The 23,096-nt window shown below is 44.4% G+C and overlaps 1 protein-coding gene across 2 annotated transcripts in view; it reads right to left on the minus strand.

The window, feature by feature from the left end:
* The window catches only part of LOC144754887 (hexokinase-1), a 1,510,469-nt gene that overhangs the window by 1,001,033 nt on the left and 486,340 nt on the right, over positions 1-23,096 (minus strand). For both annotated transcript variants that reach the window (XM_078643208.1, XM_078643209.1), the window contains exon 5: positions 3,793-3,888. In XM_078643208.1, coding sequence (XP_078499334.1) covers positions 3,793-3,888 — 96 coding nt within the window. The remainder of the gene's footprint in view (positions 1-3,792; positions 3,889-23,096) is intronic.

Consider the following 23,096-nt stretch of genomic DNA (forward strand, 5'->3'; position numbering starts at 1 on the left):
CTCCCCATTGGCTACTAGCTCCCACATCCCTAACTCCCCTAAATCTAGGATGCAAGGAACCCCCCTGACACCAGAATCTCAGATCTGACAGTGCATCAAGTAAGGACCAATAAAGACCTGTGTCGCCGACAACAGGACTTTGCCCACGGCACCAAAGCAAAAGAGGGGTACATTGTCCCTGAGGCAACAGACTTGGAACTGATTGAATGCCCCGGTTCCTTACCAGTAATCTTCATTACTCCCAGTGTAGTCTTCCTTGCCACAGAAATGACTTGGTGAGTTTCAGGTTTCGAACCGGCACTGACCAGAGAAGAGGAATCACCAGGAGGCCATCATTGCCCCTTGAAGATACGTTTTGAAATTGCCAACAGTGATGCTGACCGCGATTCATCACTGCACAGATCCTTTTTATTTCAGCAATATATAAACGTTCCAAAGGTCTATTTGGCCTATTAGAGATTTGTGCCCTTCTTTTAAAACGACAGCCAGAGTGCTGCACAATTGAATGTCCGACCAGCCCAGTTAACAGCAGAATCTCCGCACTAATATTATTAGCGTTTTCATATTGATTGACACGCTTGCCCTATTACCATAAATATCACTAAGACAAATCAGAACCTGACGGTGCAGTGCCGCAAGTTCAATTTTTCAGATTAATTATATGATGGTACTTTCCTGACGAAGACACTTGGTGTCGAAACGCGTTGAAGAAACCGTCACCACTTCACCCTTACCATCATTTTTAAATCTTATGTTCATGTCTGTTTTAATTATTATGTATATGGTTTTTTAGAAAATATACGCATTTTCTGTGTAATTTGTATTAAGAAGATTAAATACTCTGATGATTTTTCATAAAAATTGTTTTTTTAGTAAAGTGTCATTTTTAATTTGCTAGTTTTCATTGTACTTTGGAATTTTGGTTTGCCTGGGGTTGTTACTTGTCATTATATTGTTTGCCCTGACCCAGGAAATTGATCCACAATCAGGGGGTCCTTGTTATTTACCATTGTGAGTTTCAGGTCCCCCATAGAACCCTCCAAGCAAATTAGCTCTCTACTCTCCCCCATCCCTCCCTAACATGGCCCACCTCCTTTACCCCTGACCTACCATAAGAAGAGGCAAGACCCATCGCACTTCCTGTTCCACTACCAAGCCTCAGTACCAAAAACATGAAGCCGATATCAAAACAGGGTGGGAAACCATGTGGATAGGAAGACTACACTCGGAGTAATGAAGATTACCAGTAAGTAACCGGGGCATTACCTCCTCGTAAGTCTTCTTCGCCACAGAAATTATGTAGTGAGCATATACCAAAGCCAAAATGGCATCATGATCACCAGAAAAAATCACACCAGAAACGAAAATGTGAGGCACAAATACAGTTTAATTCATACAGCCAACAGAGGAAAAAACAGCTGCACAAAATGTGAGCAACAATGAATCAACCGACAGTCCCAGCCTGCAGAACAGCTGCAGAAAAATACCCAGCAGCTGAACCTCCCAACACCTCCAGTTAGTTGTCAATGAACATGTGAGGTGAAGCTCATGTAGCAGCCTGACAATTGTCTTTTATCGAGACCCCTTTGAAAGAAGCCCAGGTGAAAGACACTACTACAGGTAGACCTCCCCAGTACCCTGGATGATACCTCTGACCCTTGAGACTCCCACGCCTCCACCCCTGGATTTTGTGGCACTCCCAAATTCACAAAGAGTTTTAAACCTGGGAATGCTTCAAAATGGTGCACCTCCCAGACCAAGATGGAATGAGAAGAAATATCTATATTTATCCTCGTTACTTCCTTTTTCCGTGTGTGTTGCATTCACACATAGAAAATGGAAATTCATTCAAGGATTGTTTTTGTGCAGGAAGGATTGTTTTTGTGCAGGAAGATGTCCCTTCCTGCACAAAAACAATCCTGCACATAACTCAGGCACCCTGCTTCATGATGTAAGGATACCTGTGTTGGTGCTAGGCAGCACACTGTGTGCCAGTGCAGCAGACACGCACCATATCTTTGTATATATGGTGCATTTCTGATGTCTCCCTTTCACACAGCGCAGCCCAGTGAGTGCATTGGACAGGGACAGGGATGCTGAACTTGATGAGGGTGTGGTCTATGCAGGAGACTGATACGGGCTATTTGACTCGGATGTTGTTGTAGGTGTTGAAAATAGGGTCTAGGAGGTGTCCGGCGATCTGGGTAGGTCCCTTTACTCATGGGGTGAGGTCCAGGCTCCCAAGGTCTTCAACAACTGCTTTTGGGGTGGGTTGGCATTGTCTTCCAATTGGAAGTTCAGGTCTCCAGTTAGTATGCAATAATTACTAGCGTCAAGGACGAATGGTGCAACAAAGTCGTTAATGGGGTCAGTGAAGTTTGTGCGTGGTCCAGGGTGTCTGTAGATGGTTCCCCTTATGGTGATGTTGGTTGTGATGTGGAGCTTTAATGACAGGTATTTGAAGTTGGAGAATGACAGATGTGTGGAGCTACTTCAGCTGATGGCGTTCTTGTGGATGATGATGATACCGGCTTCAGGTGTGTGAAGTACGTTCTGTCTAGCACTCTGTAGCCTGGGGAGAGTCGAGGGGGTTGACAGTGAGGGGGGGGGGTCGCAGCATGGTAATGGCAGGGGAACCCGATTTCATGGTGCTGGGTGCAGTCCTGTATGTGGGCAGGTGTAGACAGGATTGCCTTTTGCACGCCTTTGGCCTGCCATTAAGTAGGTCCTGGGGATGGGAAAGGGGCAGGAGGTACCTTTATATTGGCAGCAAGAAGGCTATGTCAGCTACCTTATTAAACCTTGATTTTCTTGTTTATTTTCAGGGCCAGAGCTTACCCACTCACAGAATCGCATGCCGCTTTAAATCATGCAATAAACTTGAAACAACAGATAGGAACATAGATGCTGCTGACCTAAAAGTCCGGATTGACTGCTGACTCAGTTAAGTTGCTGGATTTGTTTTGCTTAATGTCCAGATGACCCCCCCCCCCCTAAAGTGTGTATAAGAGGCCAGCTTGTGCCCATACTTTGAAGAACTGGCAAGATGACACAGCGAGTTAAGAATTTCAGCAGAAATCTGTAGTGATCGGCACATCACAAATACAAATCTAGGCCACCCAAATCCGATTTCCATTCTCCTAAAAGACCACGAAGCAGAGAGCAAAGAGGGTGACAAGGAAAGAGAGCATAGCAGTGAGAGAAGAAATACGTGATAATGTGAGAAACAGCAATGAATCCTGCTCAAAGAGGAAGAAAGTAAATGGAGCAACAAGAAAGAGGAAATTAGTAACAGGGAGTTAAGAAGAGTAAACATTTTTCAAGGAAAACAAGCTGTTGACATTGCATGCTACAGTTATAAGCTACAAGTGACCTGCACAGTTTGTAAAATGATGGTCATTTCCAGCACAAACATGGGAAGTATTTTTTATCTACAACCTTTAAATGTAAGCATTACCCTGCAGCTGGAACACCGGTGTGCATGACTAGCAGTCGGTAAACCTCCATTTTAGGTGGTACATGACTGCTCAGTAAATAACAGAGAAATTCTCGAATGCGCTCACGGTGCAACTGGCAGCCAGGTGGGTTCTGCCAGGCCTGGAAACATGTGCTGACATAGCTCAAATTAACAGCCCGACAGGATGTTCAGTACATTATGCAATACAGTAAGGGTATTTCCCAAGATTCAAATACGTAGTGAGTTGACGTAACAACAAATCCATTAACACCAGTTTTTTTTACTGTATTTTTGTTATTGTATATTATATAAAAACAAATTATTTATGCATTTACCCCACGTTTCTTAATTGCTTTGTTGAGAAGTTTTACTACATCTGCTCCCTCAACACCGCTTGCTTTAAAGCACTTTGTCCAGTGGATCAGAATACCCTGTAAAACACACAAAAAACAAATGTGTTGTTCTCAAGTAAAATAAAGCTTTGCTATTATTGTTGCAAAAGTCAATGTAAAAATATTCATATAATACATTTTTATTTTATTTTTACTTATAAATTGTTTTCTAACGCATGGACTTCACTCGTCCAAGTTTCAGACTGCTGAACAAGACTTTGAAATAAGAAGTGTGGGATAATAAGGGGAGTCAGATAAAGAGCACTACTTAAAAACATTTCATAGGAGTGACAGAAAAGCCATTTCGACTGCTAAATAACAGTAGCCTACAGGAAGTAAAATGAGGAGCTTCATATGTATGTACATTGTATATGTAAGTTTGTTGTACTTTTATGGCATATAATGTCACAGGTTAAGGGTGTTTTGCAAAGTGCAAGCACATATGAGTAGGACAATTTTTTAGAATGCTGTAAAAGAGCATTTTGCAGAAACGAGTAAAATAAACAATCCAATTCAGAGAGTTACAATATAAACGAATTTTATTAACAGGTCGTTACATTGTGTGCCAATTCAATTAAAAAATAGCTGTATTCGATTGTACAGATAAAATGATAAGAGAGCATAAGACATTAAATACAATACATTGCACCATGGAATCAATAAAACTATTTAAAGAGACAGTTTACGTAAGGAATACTCTTATTACTGCTGGTTACTTCCATGGAAAAAACAGTTCTATAAAATGCCTACAATAAAACTTAAATAAGAAATCACTGGAAAAACACCCCTCCCCAAATATCAAACCATGGATTCAACATCTAACCGAGTAAAGCTTCTCACCCGTCCATACATTACCTGCTTCTAACTGAAAGTTTAAAAAACACAACACACGCTGTGACATACGAGTGGGCTGGCAGCCGCAAATATGAGAGAGAGCTTGCACATTTCTGAAAGGCAAGTGGTTTCAGGACACCTTTAAGGCACCTTAGCAAGAAAAGTCAGTACATTTGCAAACGAACATAAAGTGACCTTATTAACATATTCAGCCAAGGTATAGCTAAACCCGTGTCTTGGCTGAGACAATCCAAAATGACCGCCCTATTGAAACTTTGTTCCGGGTTAAACCATTCCTTACTCCACAACAGGAGCAGTGCCATCTTAACTACATCGAAAACATATTGTTGGTTAGGCTCTGAATGCTGAATAAAGTTGGAGCTATTTGGTGGGCGATTTATGAGTGTCCTACATATCCGGTTTTCCTCCACATGAATGGGAGAAGAATTATTAAACTCCCGCACTCCTGCCGCTGTAGGGACACACTGTAAATTATAGATTTTAATGTAAGGAGAGATATAACCCTTGCCTTCCTTACAAGTGAGATTAAAGACCCAGCAACCCTACTTAACCTAAAACGGCCACATTAACCTGAGGCTGCCAGGAGTCTGTGAAATCAAAAGTGACACCAAGAGAGCAACATTTTTTAATGAAAAGATATAATTGATGAAACCTGCAGATAAGGTTTCTCCTGTATCTTCATTTAGAGACCCCATAAAAACTAATATGTGTTTTTTGAGGAGGGAATTTAGCCTGGACTTCTTAGCCCCTCAATTGAGTCTTGATTTATATCAGTATCCACCTCTGACCCTGTGCCCCTTCCTATAGGGAAGAACCATTCTAAGCATTGTGGATTATGATTCCACCCACTGGGACTCGGTATAGGACACTTGATGAGCCAATGACAAAAATTCCTCTGGGCAAATATGAAACCGATAACAGATGATTGCACCCCCTCCCTCTAGAAGTGGGTATGCAATTTTACCCAGATTGACAATCCACCCTTTGCTCTACCATGAGCGGACGGTATACCAGGGGAGGAGTAACATGAGAAACCCATACAGGAAATTGATGTGCAGGCCCAGGTTTCCTGAAGGACTACAAAATCAAATTTGTCAATAAAATTAAGCCAGTCGGGGATACTAAACTTACCTTTTAGCATGGCAATGTTCCATCTTACAAGAGAGAAACAGTTTCTGGTTGTAACAGAAAGTGCCCCAGCCCCCCTCTCCGAGTAATCTGTTGCGCCTGGCCATTGTGAGTCATTACATAGCAGTCATTATATCTGGCGTTCCTTTACATCACATGTAATTACATCAGGAGTGCCTTAACATCTGAAGAGCCTTTCCTCCGTATGCAGGTAGGTATTGTTTGTGTGTCTATATATATGTCTTCACTGAAAAAAACAGAGGTTTCAGGGACATTATAGTTAGTTGGACATTTCACTCGTACAAAACCTGAGAAGTGCGGTCGTTATAGTTAGTTCAGCTAACTATAACTCGCGCCCCCACAATGCACTGTTGATGAAGTCACATATTACATCATTCATGACATGGTCAGTGACATCACTGATGACATCATCCAGTGACTGTGTTTCTATAAAGTTTTCATATGTTTTATATATATGCCAAGGTGTATTTAAGAATGAGTGGGTGTATAAGTGTCTGGATGGAGGATTTAGTAGGTGCATGACTGTATAAGTGAGTGATTAAATGTGTTTTAATGAATGCATGGGTCAGTGACTGAACTGTGTGAATGTCTGTATCAGTGTGTCTGTTGTTGTGTAAGCTGCTGCATGGGTTGCTGAGTAGCTACATGAGTATCTGTATGGGTTATTGATTGGTTGCCTGAGTATCTGTATGGGTGCCTGAGTGTTTGTGTGGGTGGGTGGGAGGTGTGTGACTTTGTGCATAGATGTGTGAGTGGGTGATTCACCGGGTGTATGGGTTCAAGAGTGTGTCTTTGAAGGGCTGTATAGGTGAGTGAGTATGCGTATGGCTGTGTTGGTGCGTGAATGGATGTCTCAGTGGTATATGTGTGAGTAACTGCATATGTGAAAGGCAGTATATGCGAGTGTTGGAGTATATAAATGACTATATGTGAGAGTGAGTGATAGTGAGAGTGGCTGTATGGATGAGTGTGTGCTTGTGTCAGTGATTGTATAAGAGAGTATGTTTTAGTATCTGTATGAATAGGTGAGGTGGTGTGTGTATAACTGTATAGGTGAGTAAATGGGATTGTGATTGTTTCTTTACATGACTGACTAGGTGTGTAAGTAACTGTATGGGCGAGTGGTGGTGAGTGAGTGTATAGGTGTATGAGTGCATATGATAGTGCTGTATTGATGAGTGACTGCATGTATGAGTGTATGGGTGAATGAGTGGATGTGTGTGTAGACCTAGGAATCAGTGAATGAGTATGTAGTAACTGGTGTTGGTGTGTCTATGGTTTCAAAAGTGGTACTCTGTATTTTAGAGTTGGTGTATCAAAGGTTATATTCAGGTGTGAGGAGGTGCATCAGATTTTCACGTGGATGATGTAATCAGTGATGTCATCAGTGATGTCATTTGAGATGTCATCAGTGAAGTCATCAGTGAAGTCACTGACCATGTCATGAATGATGTAATATGTGATCTTTTTTTTTTTTGGAGCAAGCTGTTACATCCAGGGCTCAGCTGGATCCAAGATGGCGGAGTGAGGATCTGTGCTAGCGGCTCGTCCGGGAGGCTCTGACCCTCTCCTACCATACCCTCGCCTACCGTGCAACTGCTGTGTGATTAGAACTACCGGACTTCTACTATAAGCCGGAGAAAATGGCGAAGTACCACTGTGAGCAACCGGGCGGTTGCTAGTATCGGCACGGCGGCGACTGCAGTCCACTACGGTCCTCATCAGAGACAGCAAAAAAAAGTTTGCAATAAAAAAAAAACAAGAGAGCCCTCTGTCTACTCACCGCAGGAGGCTTCAGCTCCAGCCCCGTCTCTAAGAGGGGCTGAAAGAACAGACCCCCGGGGGTGTAGGACGCCGATTTTTTTTGCCGATGCTAAACCTCTCAGACTCGGCAAGTTTTCTCCGACGCGTGCTTCGCGTCTGGATCAGCGGCCCGAGTATCAATTGGTTTGGTCTGAGTCTGAGTCTCCGCTCTGCAACCTTTGGCGGCTGGCGGCGGCAGAACAAGATGTCACCTAAGGGGCCAAATCTCCCTCGCTCTACAAGGAGCAGCAAGCAAGCCACAACTCTCCCAGTGGTAGCGGCAGCCCCCACAGTTAATCCGCCGATATCAACCATCGAGGAGCAGGCTGCAGAAAATCATGATGCTGAGGAGGCGGGCGCTGCTCACGGCAGCAACAGCAGGGGGAGCAACACCGCAAGAGATTCAGAGCAGCCACTTGCGCAACTGACCTCGACTTTACCCATCGAAAAGCAGAGCCGCGACGGCAACCAGGCGCCTGGCAAAGGCAGACAGGTACTGAAACCTTCCATATTGGATAAGGACACTAAAAATTTACTTTCTAAGTCAGTTAAGGCTGGGGGGAAGCAGGCTGATAAGACTGGGCACATGACTGATGAAAGTGAAGCCAGGCTGCACACTGCTGTAACTACTCCTACTTCTATGAGTGAGTCTAAAAAAAATACGTTATCTACTATAGCTAAAAGCCCTATTCAGGAAGGGTCTCAATCCACATCTCAATCTCAATCCACTTTTGAAGCGCACACTACTTTGATGGAACAAGGGGTGGAGTGCCAAGGGGGGCCGACCTCTGTGTCAAATCTAGTCCATTTGGGCCAAACCCCATGCAAAGGACTCAATCCATCCACGGCACAGGATGCGGACCCAAGCAACGACTCAAGAAGTGGCCCTTTACCCAGGAATGAGAATGTCGAGGCCCCCTCGGGGAAAACTAAGGCGGTTACCTCTCCTGACAAACATTTAGGGACTGAAGTCCTTATAGGAGAGACAGATGGAATAGCTGATACCTATGCAGATATTGACTTGGACTCCTACGAAGATTATGAGATTGAATCTGACGATGTTTCTAAGGATAAAAGATCCAATCCACCGGTGGGAGTGGGGGTAAATAAAGCGAAAAACAAGCAAAAAAACAAAAATGGGGGCAAAGTGTACAGATCACCAACAAAACTAAAAGGCAATAATAGACAAACGCATAGAAAACCCCTACAAACCAAAAGCCCTCTGAGAAAATGGATAGAAGCAAAGGGCTTAGTAAAAACTATGGCACTAAGACTGTCAGGGGCCAGCCCCCCAGACCCTATGGCTGTTGGTTCTTCTTCTTCAACCGAAACAACCCCCATAAATATTCTGTTCAACACTATTAGTCCTCAGTCGCCTGAGCAGCTACCAGTACCAACTGTAAGGGGTTTAGAGGACCTTATCATCCCTAGCTCACCTCTGGCAGTGGTAGCATTCTCTGGAGGCCCCGTCAATGCGAACATGCCGGCCACCACCAGCAAATATCTGCCGCCACCTATCGAATCCAGAGTAGCTTTACTATCAGAACTAACTCCTGAGGGCACTCATTTAGAAGCGCCTGGACCAGTTTCTGGTTCTGTAATAATGAATCAATCTCCTCTGGACGAAATACTACAAATACTAAGCAGCCAACGGGCGGAGGCACAAGAATATTATCTTCAACTGAGGGAAGATAATAATAAGATGCATTCCTCTCTCGTAGAACTCACGACTAAAATCGGTGGTATATCACAAGAAACAACTGAGCTGCAGCAACGGATGGTGGAGGTGGAAGAGACGACCTCCAAGGTGGTGGCCGCTTCTGAGAAACATGATGATCAGATCTCAGGGTTACAAAAGAAAGTCAAAGATTTGGAGAACAGACAAAGACGCTCTAATCTGAGATTATTCGGGATCCCGGAAAAATTGGAAGGCTTGGACCCGAGGGCGTATGTCGTTGGATTACTTCAGAAGGCCTTCCCTGATCTGGCCGATTGGGACTGGGACTCACAGATCCAGCGGGCCCACCGACTGCCTATAGTACAGAGAAACAAAAACGCACAGTTTCCTCGACCATTCCTAATTTATTTTGGGAACTTTCTTTTGCGTCAGGCAGTCTGGCAGAGAGCACGTCCTAATTCTCCAACCCTGGTTGGTGAGATGTCGCTCTTCACACGTTCAGATTTAAGCAAAGAAACTATGGATAGGCGCTGGCAACTCCGCAAATTGATCGATCCCATTAAAGCTTGTGGCGCACAGATATTCCTGCAAGAACCCGCGCGTCTTAAAGTCATCAAGAGCGGGCGTACCTATCTTTTTAACGATATCAAAGAGGCTGAGGCTTTTCTGGCTAACATTAATTCTGATAAAAACTAGAGACTGATCTACAGAGAGATTAACAGGATTAACAGTTTTTTTTTTGGTTTTTTTTTTGTTTTTTTTCTTCTCTTTCCTTCTCAAGGACCTGATCAACAGATGAGGGGAATGGGAAGTTTAAGCTTAAGATTTCTAAGGAGGGTCAACAGTAAAATTGTGAATGATTAGGTTTATTGGTTCAATTTCTTTTGCTCTCTGTGTTGCTGCTCTTGCGTAGTAGGTCTATATGCTTCACGATGGGGAAGGTGGGGGAGGTAGGGGAGGGGTCTGAGGGGACGATCCCTTACTGAGCTGCCTTTCCAACGGCAGCTGAAGTGGAAGGGTGGTGCTTCCCCGGCTGGGGGAGTTACCAGGGGGGGTAGGGGACCTTCTTCGCAGGTCTAGGTGGGTGGGGGGGTGGTAGAGGGGAAAATAGTTAAAATACGCTTACAGGCTGACAAGGATTTGTTTAAAGATGGACCAGACACGGACATTTTAATATTGAATGTGAAGCACACCAGATGTAGCATTATATGTTTGGCAAATCGAGTGTTTATGATGCCTTTGTTACTTCTGTTCTCTTTTTGTTCTCTTTTTTGGAATATATCATTATCATCGGTTATGGATAAGTGGGAGCTGTGTTCGATGTTTTTACCACCTAAATGCTTGAAATAAAATGTTTAGCCTGGAATGTAGCGGGACTGAACAGTAAAGGCAAAAGAGCATTGGTTTCTGAAGAGTTAAAATTATATAAACCGCATTTTTGTTTATTATCAGAGACCCATCTTATTTGGAAAGATAGGAAATTAATGAACCAATTAGGATATGAAATTATGGTTTGCTCTTCCGCCGGGACATCTGTTAAAGGGGTTGCCATTCTTAAGGACCGGCGAGTCAAGATTGAAATGATGCAAACTGGTCATGACAGGGAGGGCAGATGGGCTATAGCCCAGTTTAAGTATGAAGATAATATATTTGTATTATGTGCTGTGTACGGATCAAATAGAGATGAGCCATTGCTCTTTGATCAACTGAACATTAAACTTCTGGATTGGACGGGGGAAATTATAATTATGGGCGATTTTAATTGCATCTTGGACTATAAACTGGATACCACTAGACATAATAGTCACCAACGTATGCACAAGACCAGGGCAGCTATATTAGATATATGTCGCCTGCATAACATCAAAGATGCTTGGCGACAACTATACCCAAAACGACCTGGGTACACCTATTATTCTGCACCTCACCAACTATGCTCTAGATTAGATATGGCTCTAGTCAGTGACAATCTATTGAAGACTTGCCTAATGACCCTCTGCCCTCGCATTTCCTCCGATCACAATCCCATAATTATATCATTTTTTACACCACATAGCACATCCCCCTCTAGAATGTTTTCTTTTCCCAGATATCTTATATCAGATCTATCCTATATCTCGCAGCTGAAAGTTCATCTTGCTGAGTTTATAGACGTTAATAGGAACTCGGCCTCATGCGATGTAGTTTGGGATGCCTGTAAGGCCAGCATAAGGGGATTTACACAGGCTTTTGTGTTTAGACAAAATGCCGAACATAAACAAAATCGAGCCTTGATGACATCACAAATAATTAACCAAGAAGAGGAATTAGCTCTAGCTCTTCAACACAATAACCCGAATGTTACGGATATTAAACTCAAACTTAGTGCATTAAAAAACGAGACAAAGAAAAGCTTCTATCAGAGACATAGTGCTACCATCCACAAATATAAATTAAATCAATACGAGGGGGGGGACAAAATTGGTCGTATTCTGGCTTACAAAGTTGCTGAATCTAGAGCAGGCTCCTCAATTTCCAACATACGAGGGTCAGATAATAATGTATATAATAAACCGCAGGAAGTGTTAGAGCAATTTGCCAGCTTCTACAAAACTTTATATACCCCTGAGAATCAGCTAGATCCAGATCTTATAGGGGATTATATTGATGAATATGCTTCGTGCTATGCCGATAGATCAGACTTGAGTTCTCTGTCCGAAGATCTAACCATGTTAGAGCTACACCAGGCCATTAACTCTCTGCCTGTGGGTAAAGCAACCGGGGAAGACACTATTCCGTTAGAACTTTATAAGGCCTGCTTACCCGAATTAGACCTGCTACTATTAGAAGTTATGCAATCTGTTGGGGCTAATGGAAAAGCACCTAAATCTTGGAACAGGGCGAAAATTATATTCTTTTTAAAAAAAGGTAAACCAAAGGAAGATAGAGGGTCCTACCGACCGATCTCATTAATAAACACAGACGCTAAATTATTCGCCAAAATTCTTGCAAATAGATTAGTACCCATCATGTCTCAACTTGTAAATTTACAACAACATGGTTTTATCTCGGGTAGAGACACTACTTCACATATAAATACGGCCATTACCGCCTTTGATGTCGCAGAGATAGATTCCACCCCACTAGGCATGATTTTATTAGATGCAGAAAAAGCATTTGATCGTGTGGGGTGGAACTATCTCTGGTGTACGCTGTCCAAAATGGGGTTTAGGGGGAAGTTTCTGAGGAACATACAGGCTTTGTACGATAATCCTACCGCTTGCACCAGCTATGTGGAGAAGTGTGGCTCAATAGTTAGAGCGGCAGACCCTGATGCAGAGGTCTAGCCCGGACCAGGGTTCGATTCCCCGCCTCGGCGGGTCTTGGGCTCAAAAATTCCACGGACCTGATAATTCTCGCCTCGGTGCCTATTCCAATCATGGAGTCCCACTCTGCAACTCTGGGCAATAGCTTGCTTAATCTCCACAACGGCCCCCACAACGCTAAGGATGCCTGGCCTCCACCTTGGGGGTGCCCAGGAGTGGACACCTCACAGGGAAAGCCAGGATGGGTTCCATAGCGGTATTCGTACAAGCGCCTTGAGACCCTTGCGGGTGAGTAGTGCGCTATACAAGTATCAATTTACATTTTTAATGGCCTCAACTCCTCGGATTTCCCAATCTTGCGTGGCACGCGCCAAGGGTGCCCTCTCTCACCTCTTTTATTTGCTCTTTCTTTGGAACCTTTCCTAACGGCTCTTAATTCTCAAAATTTGATTGTCCCTTTTCGTTCTGGCTCCCAAGAGCTCAAATTAACCGCCTATGCGGACGATATTGCGGTTTATACACAAGATATAAATGAAGCCTTAAAAGGAATTAAACATGAGGCTATCAAATTTGGGAAAGTGTCTGGCTACAGGCTTAATATACAGAAGACGCAAGTTATTGCCAACTATTCTCCCCCCGTGGCTATTCCAGAGATTTGCAAGACAGTCACCTATCTTGGAGTTAAAATTTCGGCTGAAGTACAAGACATAAATCATATTAACTATGATGGGCTAATCAAGTCCACGGCCTCACTCTTAAAGAAATGGCATAGGCTGCCTTTGAACATTATCGGCAGAATTAATCTTATCAAAATGAAGATTTTACCTAAGTTCCTATACCTATTCAGATCTATTCCGTTGGCACTGAATAACCGATTTTTTCAACATTTGGATGGTGTTTTAAATAGTTTTATTTGGGGCTATAAAAAATCAAGAAGATCGCTGAAACATCTGAAAAACACTACGAATGAGGGAGGGCTTAATTTTCCTGATTTTAAGTTGTACTATCTGTCTTCATTTTTTTTTACGTTTACGTTCTTTACTATATAGGGAAGAAACTACATTTTTTTATTATCTTATGTTAAAGGAAGAATCAAATATGTTTCTGTTTAGAACAAACGATCCGAATTATTTTAAGAGGGTAAGGTTTAAGACGGCTAGGGATATAATTAAGATATGGAGGAACCTATTGACACACTGCGGGACGTCTTTTTTTCACTCAAAGCTCCCATTATGGGGCAATCCTGGTCTTCCAGGAGTATTCGCTGATAACATTAATAACATATGGGCTGAGAAGGGAATTAACAATCTGTCCGATCTATACGGCCCACAGGGATTTGCTGACTTTAATTCGCTCAAATCAACATATGATTTACCGGAAAATGCTAGATTTAAGTATCTTCAGATCCATGACTTTTTAATTAACAAAAAAAAGATCCAAAGTGTTACAGACTGTGATATCTGGACTTGCTTGTATGCCAAAAAAAGCAAATCAGTGATTAGCATAGCTTATAAATTACTATTAAAACACCAAACAATGACTTGCTTAAAATAAAGGAAAAATGGGGGACACAACTCGGTTCAAATGTTACTCTAAAACAAATAGAAAACTCTTTGTCTAACATCAATAAACTAGTTAGATCCTCAAGTCTTAGGCTACAGCAGGTTAGAACAACCTGTATGCTTTATTACACTCCGGCAAGAATCTCAAGGTGGTCCCCTAATTCAGATTTTAGAGATCGCACCAAATGTCCTAAATGCTTAGAGGTTGCCGCCAACTTGGTTCATATGCTATTTTCTTGCCCTAAGCTTAAAACCTTCTGGGAAGAAGTCCAAAATATTTGTAAAATTAAAAGGATCGCTCTCCCCACTCTCTCCGCTCCCTTAATTTTATTAGATTGCCACCCCTCTTCAACTTCACAGTCCTCCTTGGTAACCATACTATTATCTTGCGCTAAACTAAGCATCGCAAGAGCCTGGATTGCAACAGATCCACCCACCGCCTGGGACTGGTGGGCCTTAGTAATGGAAATACATTCTATGGAATCTGCCTTAGCAACCATTAGAGGTGTAAGAGCATTGGTAATTGGGGGACTTATTGTTTAACATAATTTGATGAGAGGGAAACAGGGAAAGAAGGGAATGGAGGAAGAAGGGGAGAATTTATGTGAAACATTCTATTAGTTGTTTGCGTGGACGATATTCAATTTGTATGTACATGATTTTCCCTTGTTTTAGAAGATATTTTCTGTGTTTTTCTTTTTTTCTTTTTTGGTCCTATATATGTAATTTTCTTTGGTTCTATGTGTCAGCCTGTTTGCAATACAAAAAAAAAAAAAAAAAAAAAAAGTAATATGTGATCTCATCAGCAGTGCATTGCAGGGGCACGAATTATAGTTAGTTGAACTAACTATAATGGACGAATTTCTCAGGTTAGGTACAAGTGAAATGTTCAACTAACTATAACGCACCTGAAACCAGTTTTTTTCAGTGAAGTTCTATGGTTTTTGAATGCTAATTTCTAACTATAACGTGCCTGAAACCTATGGTTTTGTAGTGAATTTCAAAGGTTTTATAAATGCTAAATTCTAAGTATGGCTACAGAGGTAGGACATGTGAAGAAAGAGGAACAAAGGCATAGAAAGAAGCAAGACAAATGCAGAAAGAGGCAACAGAAGTCCAGAAAGACAAAGAAAAGGGCAGGAAGAAGCAAGAGATGTGCAGAAAGAACCAACAGAGGAACAGAAAGTCCTCCTGTGCACCCAACTTTTTGCCGACAGGTACTGGTGGTAATTGACTGACTAACCAGGCCTAGAGCCAGTGCTATGCTAAAAGACACTTAGAATACAGTGAAAACACCTACATACACTAGGGAACACTATGCGTTGGGGTACCCCTGTGATTAGCATGACATCCTCTGTAAGGCCCTAGTATATAATAGGGCAGGGGGATTAAAATTACCTCTAAGTCAGAGGTGCAGAAAGATGCTTCTTTAAGTAGTAGTTACGTTTGCAGAGTAGTGGAGAAAGGGTGCTGGTCCTCCGACCAGCGCTCAGGAATTCCGCTGCATAGGACTTACAGGAGGTACCAGGAGGGCGTCTTTGCCCCCAAATTCCCTCAGGACTAAATTGGACTTCATCCCTCATCCCGTAGTCTGCGAAGAGGCACGTTTGCAGAGTGGTGGAGAAAGGGGGGCATGGCCTCCGAAGACGTCTCAGCAATCCCACTGTGTGGGACCTACTGAAGGTAACAAGAGGGGTAGTTGGCCCCCAAGGACATCCTTGGGGGCCAACTTCCCCTCCCATTACCTGTAGTAAGTCCCACACAGCAGCATTGGTAAGTACTCGTACCAGGCCACACCCCCTTTGCCACCACTCTACAAACCCGCTACCTGGCATGCTCTTGGATGGGGATTGAAGTCCCCTTCGCTGCTGGGGGTCCTTTAGGGGCCAACTAGCCTACGTCTTAACTTCAGTAAGCTCTAAGCAGTGGGAGTGCTGAGAAGTAGACAAAGGCCACGCCCCCTTTCTCCACCAATCTGCAAACATGCCCCCTGGTGCGTTGTTAGTTGGGGAATTAATTTCCCTTAAATATTGAGGGACCCTGGGCGCCAACTAGCCCACCAGGTACCTGCAATATGCGCCAGAGACCTGAATTGCAGAGAGGTGGTCCGAGGCCAAGCCCCCTTTTTACACCACTCTGCAAACGCACCTCTTGGCGCACTGCTACTCGGGGGATGAAGTCCACTTGTGTCCTGAGGTCCTCAGGACACAAGAGGACCTCATCGCCCCACCAACAGTATGGCAAGAAGCCATTAGTTTTGAACATTTTGCGAAGATTCTGGACTGACGGTGTACCAGCAACACATTTTAAATTGGAATTTGTTCCTCAATCCACAAGAGACAATACTGATGTATTCTGTGAAATGGTGAACAGATACATATTTACCCTTAATACCATCACAAAAAGGCTAATCTCACCAGACAACATAAGGATGACCCTTGAGACACTACCTGATGATTAAAGTACGTTCATTAAGCCCCCAAACAAGGATAGCAATATAACTGTACTATCAAGAGAACAGTATATTAATGAGGCAATGAGACAACTCAATAACTCAACCAACTTTGAGAAGATTCTAGACAATATTACACTAACTTAAAGTATAGGTTTCATAGGAAACTCAGGGATTTTGGAGGGATAAGAAATTACTTACGTAGAATAAATATCTTCTGAAGAATGATACACTGAAAACTCCCACATCCTATCTTTTATCGAAGATACATAAGGATACATCAAATCCCAGAGGGAGACCTATTATCTCTGGAAGAGGAAGCCCTTTTAGACCTAGACATTTCTTATGAGCCAGGGGCATCAATCTACTACAACACACATTCTTGCTATTAGAAATGCTGAAAATGTGTCTCACTGAAAATATTTTCATATTTGAAAACCAACATTATAAGCAGATCCAAGTGATGGCGATTGGCATCTGCTTCATCCCCAGCTACGCACATTTATGAATGGGCTGGTGGGAGGAGCAGGTGTTCTAGATCTAATCCATGCCTATGTACACCGATTACCCCATTACCCGGCTCAGGTATATCAATGATCTATTCCTTATATGGAAGCGATTTACAGCTGATTTAACAACCTTTGTGAATGTGCTGAATACAAATTATTTGAATATTAAATTTACAACAACCTCCAGCCACACTACATTGAGAACAATAAGACTGAGACTGTTAAACAGAAAGAAAACAGCAGTAACTTATATTTTACCCTCACACAGTTGTCACCCACCATCCTTTAGAACAGCTATTCCATAGGGGGAATTTGTGGGAGTCAAAAGAAACTGCAGTATGACCAGCACTTTCAGGTAAAAATAGACTACAATGACCTTGAGAATTAAAAAATGAGGTTACTCTAACAAAGTCCTAAATAAAGCAGTCAAAAAAAGTAGATTTGATATCTAGAGACCAAATACTGTTTGGTGGAATAGAACATTAAAAGATCAACAACCAAAAAAATGGTGATGTATAACTACATACAATACAAAATCACTGGAGGTATCTAAAATCCTCTACAAACACTGGTATGAACTGAAGATGGCATCAACCTGAGATGATGTACTAGACTCAAAACCACTGATATCATACAGGAAGAATCCATCACTTAACGATATATTGGTACAGAGTCACCGTCAGGCTTTCCGCTTAGTCAATTGGTTAACTGTGAAAGTTGAGTTTTTACCTTGCAAACATTGCAAACTGTGCAAATAATACAGAGGGTAATGAATGAAGTTTCAGACCCAAATACAGGCAGAAAATACCAAATTAACTTGTAATATGGCATTCCGAGTCTACTGTATTATTTGTTCATGTCCAAAATTATACATTGGCAGTACTGTGTTCCCAGTCAAGAAAAGGATCTTGGAACAGGAGTCAATAACCAAGATCCAAATTATAGTACAGCTAAACATTTTTTTAAAGACTATCATTGACCAAACTGAGCTTCTTTGGCATGGACTATATCCCTAAACAAGCCGGAGGGGGTGACAGAATACTTGCATTGTGGAGATTGGTATTAAACCTCATCATAAATATTAACACCATTTGGGATGAACCGCAATGAGGTGATGTCTGCGGACCTTTAAGAATGTTAGGTAACCTCAACCTGGATGGTAAGTGCAATTGAGCAAAAGAAAGAATATGATGCAACATGCGTATCGAATGGCCAGTCTTTCTCTGCATGCTGACGTCAGGAGTTCATCGCAAGGTTGGAGGAGGTCGAAGGAGCAAGGAGCGAGGCGGGAGCGGCTTGGAGGGCTCCGAGCAGGGGTTTGTGTATTTTCCATGGCCCCACTGGTGACTTTCCAGCTCGACCAATCCGTGACCACGGCGGCTTGCTCTGCTCAGAGCCACCCTTTAACGGGCGCGGTAGGAGACCTCCACGGCATCCTGTCCCGTCCCGCTGGCCCCACAACTCCTTATACCGGAGGCCTAGTCGGCCCGCTGCCCTCTACGCCCGCAGTAGGCAGAGACAGACTGCCAGCAATTGCTCTGCATTGAGCAGAGTTGGAGTTTATTGGTTGGCTTTATTAACTCCACTGTTAGAGGTTGTCAGCGGCAGTGTACAGTTTGAGGCCTAGGCCGCAGGCCCCCTTGGTGGTGTGGAGGCAGCTGGCATTAGGACAGTGTGGCTTGTGTCTTACGGAGGGGGGCTGCTCCCTGCACATACACTTATCGCTTACCAATGTGTTTTGGAATTTTTCTGCCCTCCACTTTGCCTAACATTGGGCATTTGACTTTGCCTGTCATTTTATTGATGCCTGCTGGTTGTTTTCGTGCACGCTCAGATTTGTGGAGTAGTCCTGCTTTATCCTGCAGTGCCTCTTTGCAGTGGAGGCAGGGGCATCTTAGTGTATATTGTAGAAGGTAATTTTCTACTATTTTGTCACATCTTAAGTCATATTCGACATATTTGGGCACATTTGGAGGTGTCAGAATAAATAGATAATTAGAAAGGAGTTGACGTTCAGTTTTCGAGTAGCAGGGTAAAAGAAAGGAGTGGAGTGGAAAAGTGGGCGTTTGGGGCATCTGAGGCTGGGAACCTTTTATGAGATGCATCAAGGTGTTTGCGCTCTGGCATTTAATCCCTACTTCTGGTTCAACTGCTACCTCTCTTACTTTTCCTAATGTTCTAAAAACAAAAACAAAAATGTTCAGCGAAAGAAGCCACAGTCTCATTTGTCTCTCCTGAAGTCTCACCATTCCATGCTGTCCTTGTTCTTCAAGAGGGGAGGGGGTGTGGGGGAGGCAATTAGGATTCGCAAGTGGCTTCTGACGCATATAAAGAAAACAATATAAGTTTAGTTACTGCCTTGTCGCAGGGAATCCCTTTATGTCCGACCAGTCGATTTGACTATATAAAAATGGACTTAGTGGCTGTTCCTACAATGATCATTGTTGGCGTCACGTTTGAGTCTGGTCCCAAAGTTTGTCTGGTGGCCAAGATGCTGTCTGTGAGCCGGAAATTGTGCCACCTAAGGAGACCTCCCAAGTGACTCATGGTGGACTCTGTGTCGAATCATGTAATGAGGCCCTTGGTGTACTGGATGACTATTCCCTGCCAGACATTGCTCTCTTACAGAGAGGAATCAAATCAGGGAGGCCAACTTAAAACCACTTATTGCTCAGACTTGATCTTCAGCCCGCCATTGGATTGCCTCCCTAGCTGTCCATCATTGCCGGCTTTGTATAGTACTATGTCATCTTCGAGGGTATCCTTAATGGGCTCAATAAACTCTTTGAGGCAGCAAGAACGTGGGCACAGCAAGGGATGATGTTGGAAATGGGAATGTCGAATTGGCGATCATCAAAGAAGGTGGTCGTGGCTTCCACAAGAGGCTGAGAGGGTCCCTAAAAGATCTTCTTCACTCCTTCCTTGTGGGGCATCTTCTTTATGCAGTGCCCCCAAATTTATGAGGACTCTTAATGGGGAGGCTCCCCCTTTGTTTCCATCAGCACAGCCGCTTAATTTAGGGGTTGGGCCAAAACAAAATAATAATCCTGTCGAAGGACTTGGTTTTGACCATCTCGCTAACACTTTTAATTTTGTTTCCTTCTTTGATAGTGAATTGGGTCCACTGAATAGAAGCTTTATTTTGCAGCTCTTAATAGAAATGTAGGCCTTGAGTCTGGTATCAAGTAGAGATATTGACTGGGTGTACTTGCATCCTCTTACTCCACTTCAGAGTTCTAGGGTCACATTCAAATCTAGGATTATTGCAATGCTAATCCTGGGCAACGTGGATCTTTCAGGAAAAAAAGCTATTGCTATTTTGCCGTTTGAAGTGACCATAGATCCGAAGTCTGATAGCTTTAGAGTGGGAACTCAGCAGTCCACTCAGGATTCATACAGTAGAAGGGGGCCTGCAAATCCAAAGGATATCACAAACTCTATTGGTAGAGATACAGGGAGGAGAGTGATAAATATTGTGGGATATAAGGACCAGTTGGCCAGGGACTCTCGAATGGAAGGCGAGTTAGCCCCCTGGAGTTGGGCAGCAGTTGCACTGAATGCTTCAAAAAGAAAAAGAAAACTTCCAGTGCTGCAGAGATAGCCACTCGGGTAAAAATCTTGCTTGAAATATGGCGGGCCTGATATATATGTTTTTGTCTATTGATCATTTTTTAAAGGAAACTTGGATATGTTCTGATTTTAATTATGATAATTATTTTGTATTTTCTTGTGCAGCAAAACCCTCTGTAAAAGGTCACACCAGTGATGGTATAGCTATTTTACTCTATAGTAGTATACATTGGAATTCTAAGGTGTTTGTTCATTCCTGAAAACTTTTCATCTGTTTAAAGTTAGCACTGGGCGATGTGACAGGAGGACTGTATTAAACCTTACTTTTGGTAAATGCTTATATTCCCCCTGGGAGGTCTTCTGATTCTTAAGTTGACTATGTTCTCTTTTGGACACAATATTAGTGTTTAAGAATTTGGCTGATTATCACTGTGGGAGATTTTAATGCCAAAATCTCAAACTGCACGTGTTTGACCCTCGGAAACTCAGAGTTGGATGAGGTATGAAGCATTCCAGAGGTAATTTTAACTAGAAATGTTAGAGCTGACATATTGGGTCTATGTTTCCTGGATTGCCTGAGATCCAATGACCTCACTGCTTTAAATGAAAGGCTTCCAGAGGATTTCCCAACCCTTTTTTACTTTTCATTCTTCTTCAATAAGTGGTGGTATCTTACCATATGTTTGGTGTGTGTAGGGGCGTGGTTTGGCGCCGACCGGGATGGCTGTGTGAGCGTGTAGCTCCGCGCCGAGTCCCGTAATTAATCCTGTTGTTGCTGCCTGCGGGACCTCTGGAAGCCGGAATTTGCAGTGTGAGGTGTCTGCTGCCCGGCGCAGAGAGTCGGGATGCTGGCGGTACCTCAGGGCTGAGCGGAGACGGAGATCCATGACGCGGTGGAGCCCGCCCGTGAACAAAGGCAAGATGGCGGCGTGAGGGTCCGGAGCGGACTGTGGACTGTGGGCGCCTGCGGCTGGTGTCCTGAAGGCCGCCGAGTGGAGTGTGGGGTGCGGAGAAGCGCTTGAGAACACCCACGGGTTCGAGCGAGGAGCCGGAGGCGTTCTCCCCCTACATTGCGGTCAGTGTGATTCCTCGCGCCCTCCCCCCTCCCCCCTCCCCCTCCCGCTTGCTGTCCTGGAGGCTGGCGCGGGACAGGCGGAACTGGTGCGGCGGCGCCTGTGGCGGGCGGAGGGCACTCATTTCGAGCGCTGGCCTGAGACGTCTGGAGGGGGCCGCGCTGCCGGGCAGACCCGACCGCATGAGGACATTCTGGTGCGGGCGGAAGGTGGACGTTACAGCCGCGAGAGCAGAAGAGCCGGGGCTCACGCAGTTGGGGACCCAGAAACTCGGGAGGTGGTCCCACGCCTATGGGCTCCTAAAACCCGGACGCACCCTGCCTTCACTTTCAGACCACAGGGGCCTCTTGTGTTAGCGGGATTCCCCCGCCTGGATTGCGGTGTTTCCGAGGTGGGACGCATCTGGGGCGAGGGCTGTGGTTGTTCTACTGGCCTGTTCAGAAGCCCTGATCGGGCGGCGGCGTGAGTGGACCTGGGGGGCTCCCGCCTCCTTGCCAGGAGAACCGTTGCTGCCCTGGAGGCTGGATTTGGAGGGTGGCCCTGGGTCCCACTGATGGCACTGAACTGTGTTTGGCTGGTAATGGCCGCAGCCTGAAGGCGCTTTTTGGGGTCACAGCTGGCACGGGACGGACACAGGAACTGACATTGCTGAGGAGTGGGGAGCCCTGTTGTGTGTCGCCGCAGTCTTCCCCGGGAAGGAGCGACTGGTGGTGTAACTGGAGGGAGAATTGCGGTTAGCGGGGCCTTCCCTGGTGGACTGGGGGGAGCATCCTCCGGGCGCAAGATGGCCGCTACGGGCAAGGTTCTGGGCCCACCGCCAGGACAAGATGACGCGTCCACCTCGATCCAAACTGGAGGTGCCCGGACCCCGCAGGATGACGCTACGCCGGAACAAAGGTTGAACTTGCGTCTCGACGCTATCCTGGCCGCGATTACTACAACAAAGGACACGCTGCACGAGGATATTGCGCAGGTTGCCACGGGGCTAGGCCTCCTGAGGGCGGACCACACCAAGCTCTCGGACAAGGTGAAGGAACATGGGCAATTACTCCTGGACTTGAAGCCGGCTGTGGTGTCGGCGGAACACAAAATAACGGATATTCTTGGTCGTTTGGCGACTCTGGAACGACGGGCGGAGGATGCGGAAAGTCGTAACAGAAGGAACAACGTGAGGGTAGTGGGCCTTCCGGAAAAGATCGAGAAAGACGACGCAGTGGCGTACATGGAGGACTGGTTTAAGACTGTAGTGGCGCCGGAGGGGCTTTCTCCTTTCTTCTCCTTGGAGAGAGCG

This window comes from Lissotriton helveticus, chromosome 5_1 (assembly GCF_964261635.1).
Source record: "Lissotriton helveticus chromosome 5_1, aLisHel1.1, whole genome shotgun sequence".
NCBI classification, from domain to species: Eukaryota; Metazoa; Chordata; class Amphibia; order Caudata; family Salamandridae; genus Lissotriton; species Lissotriton helveticus.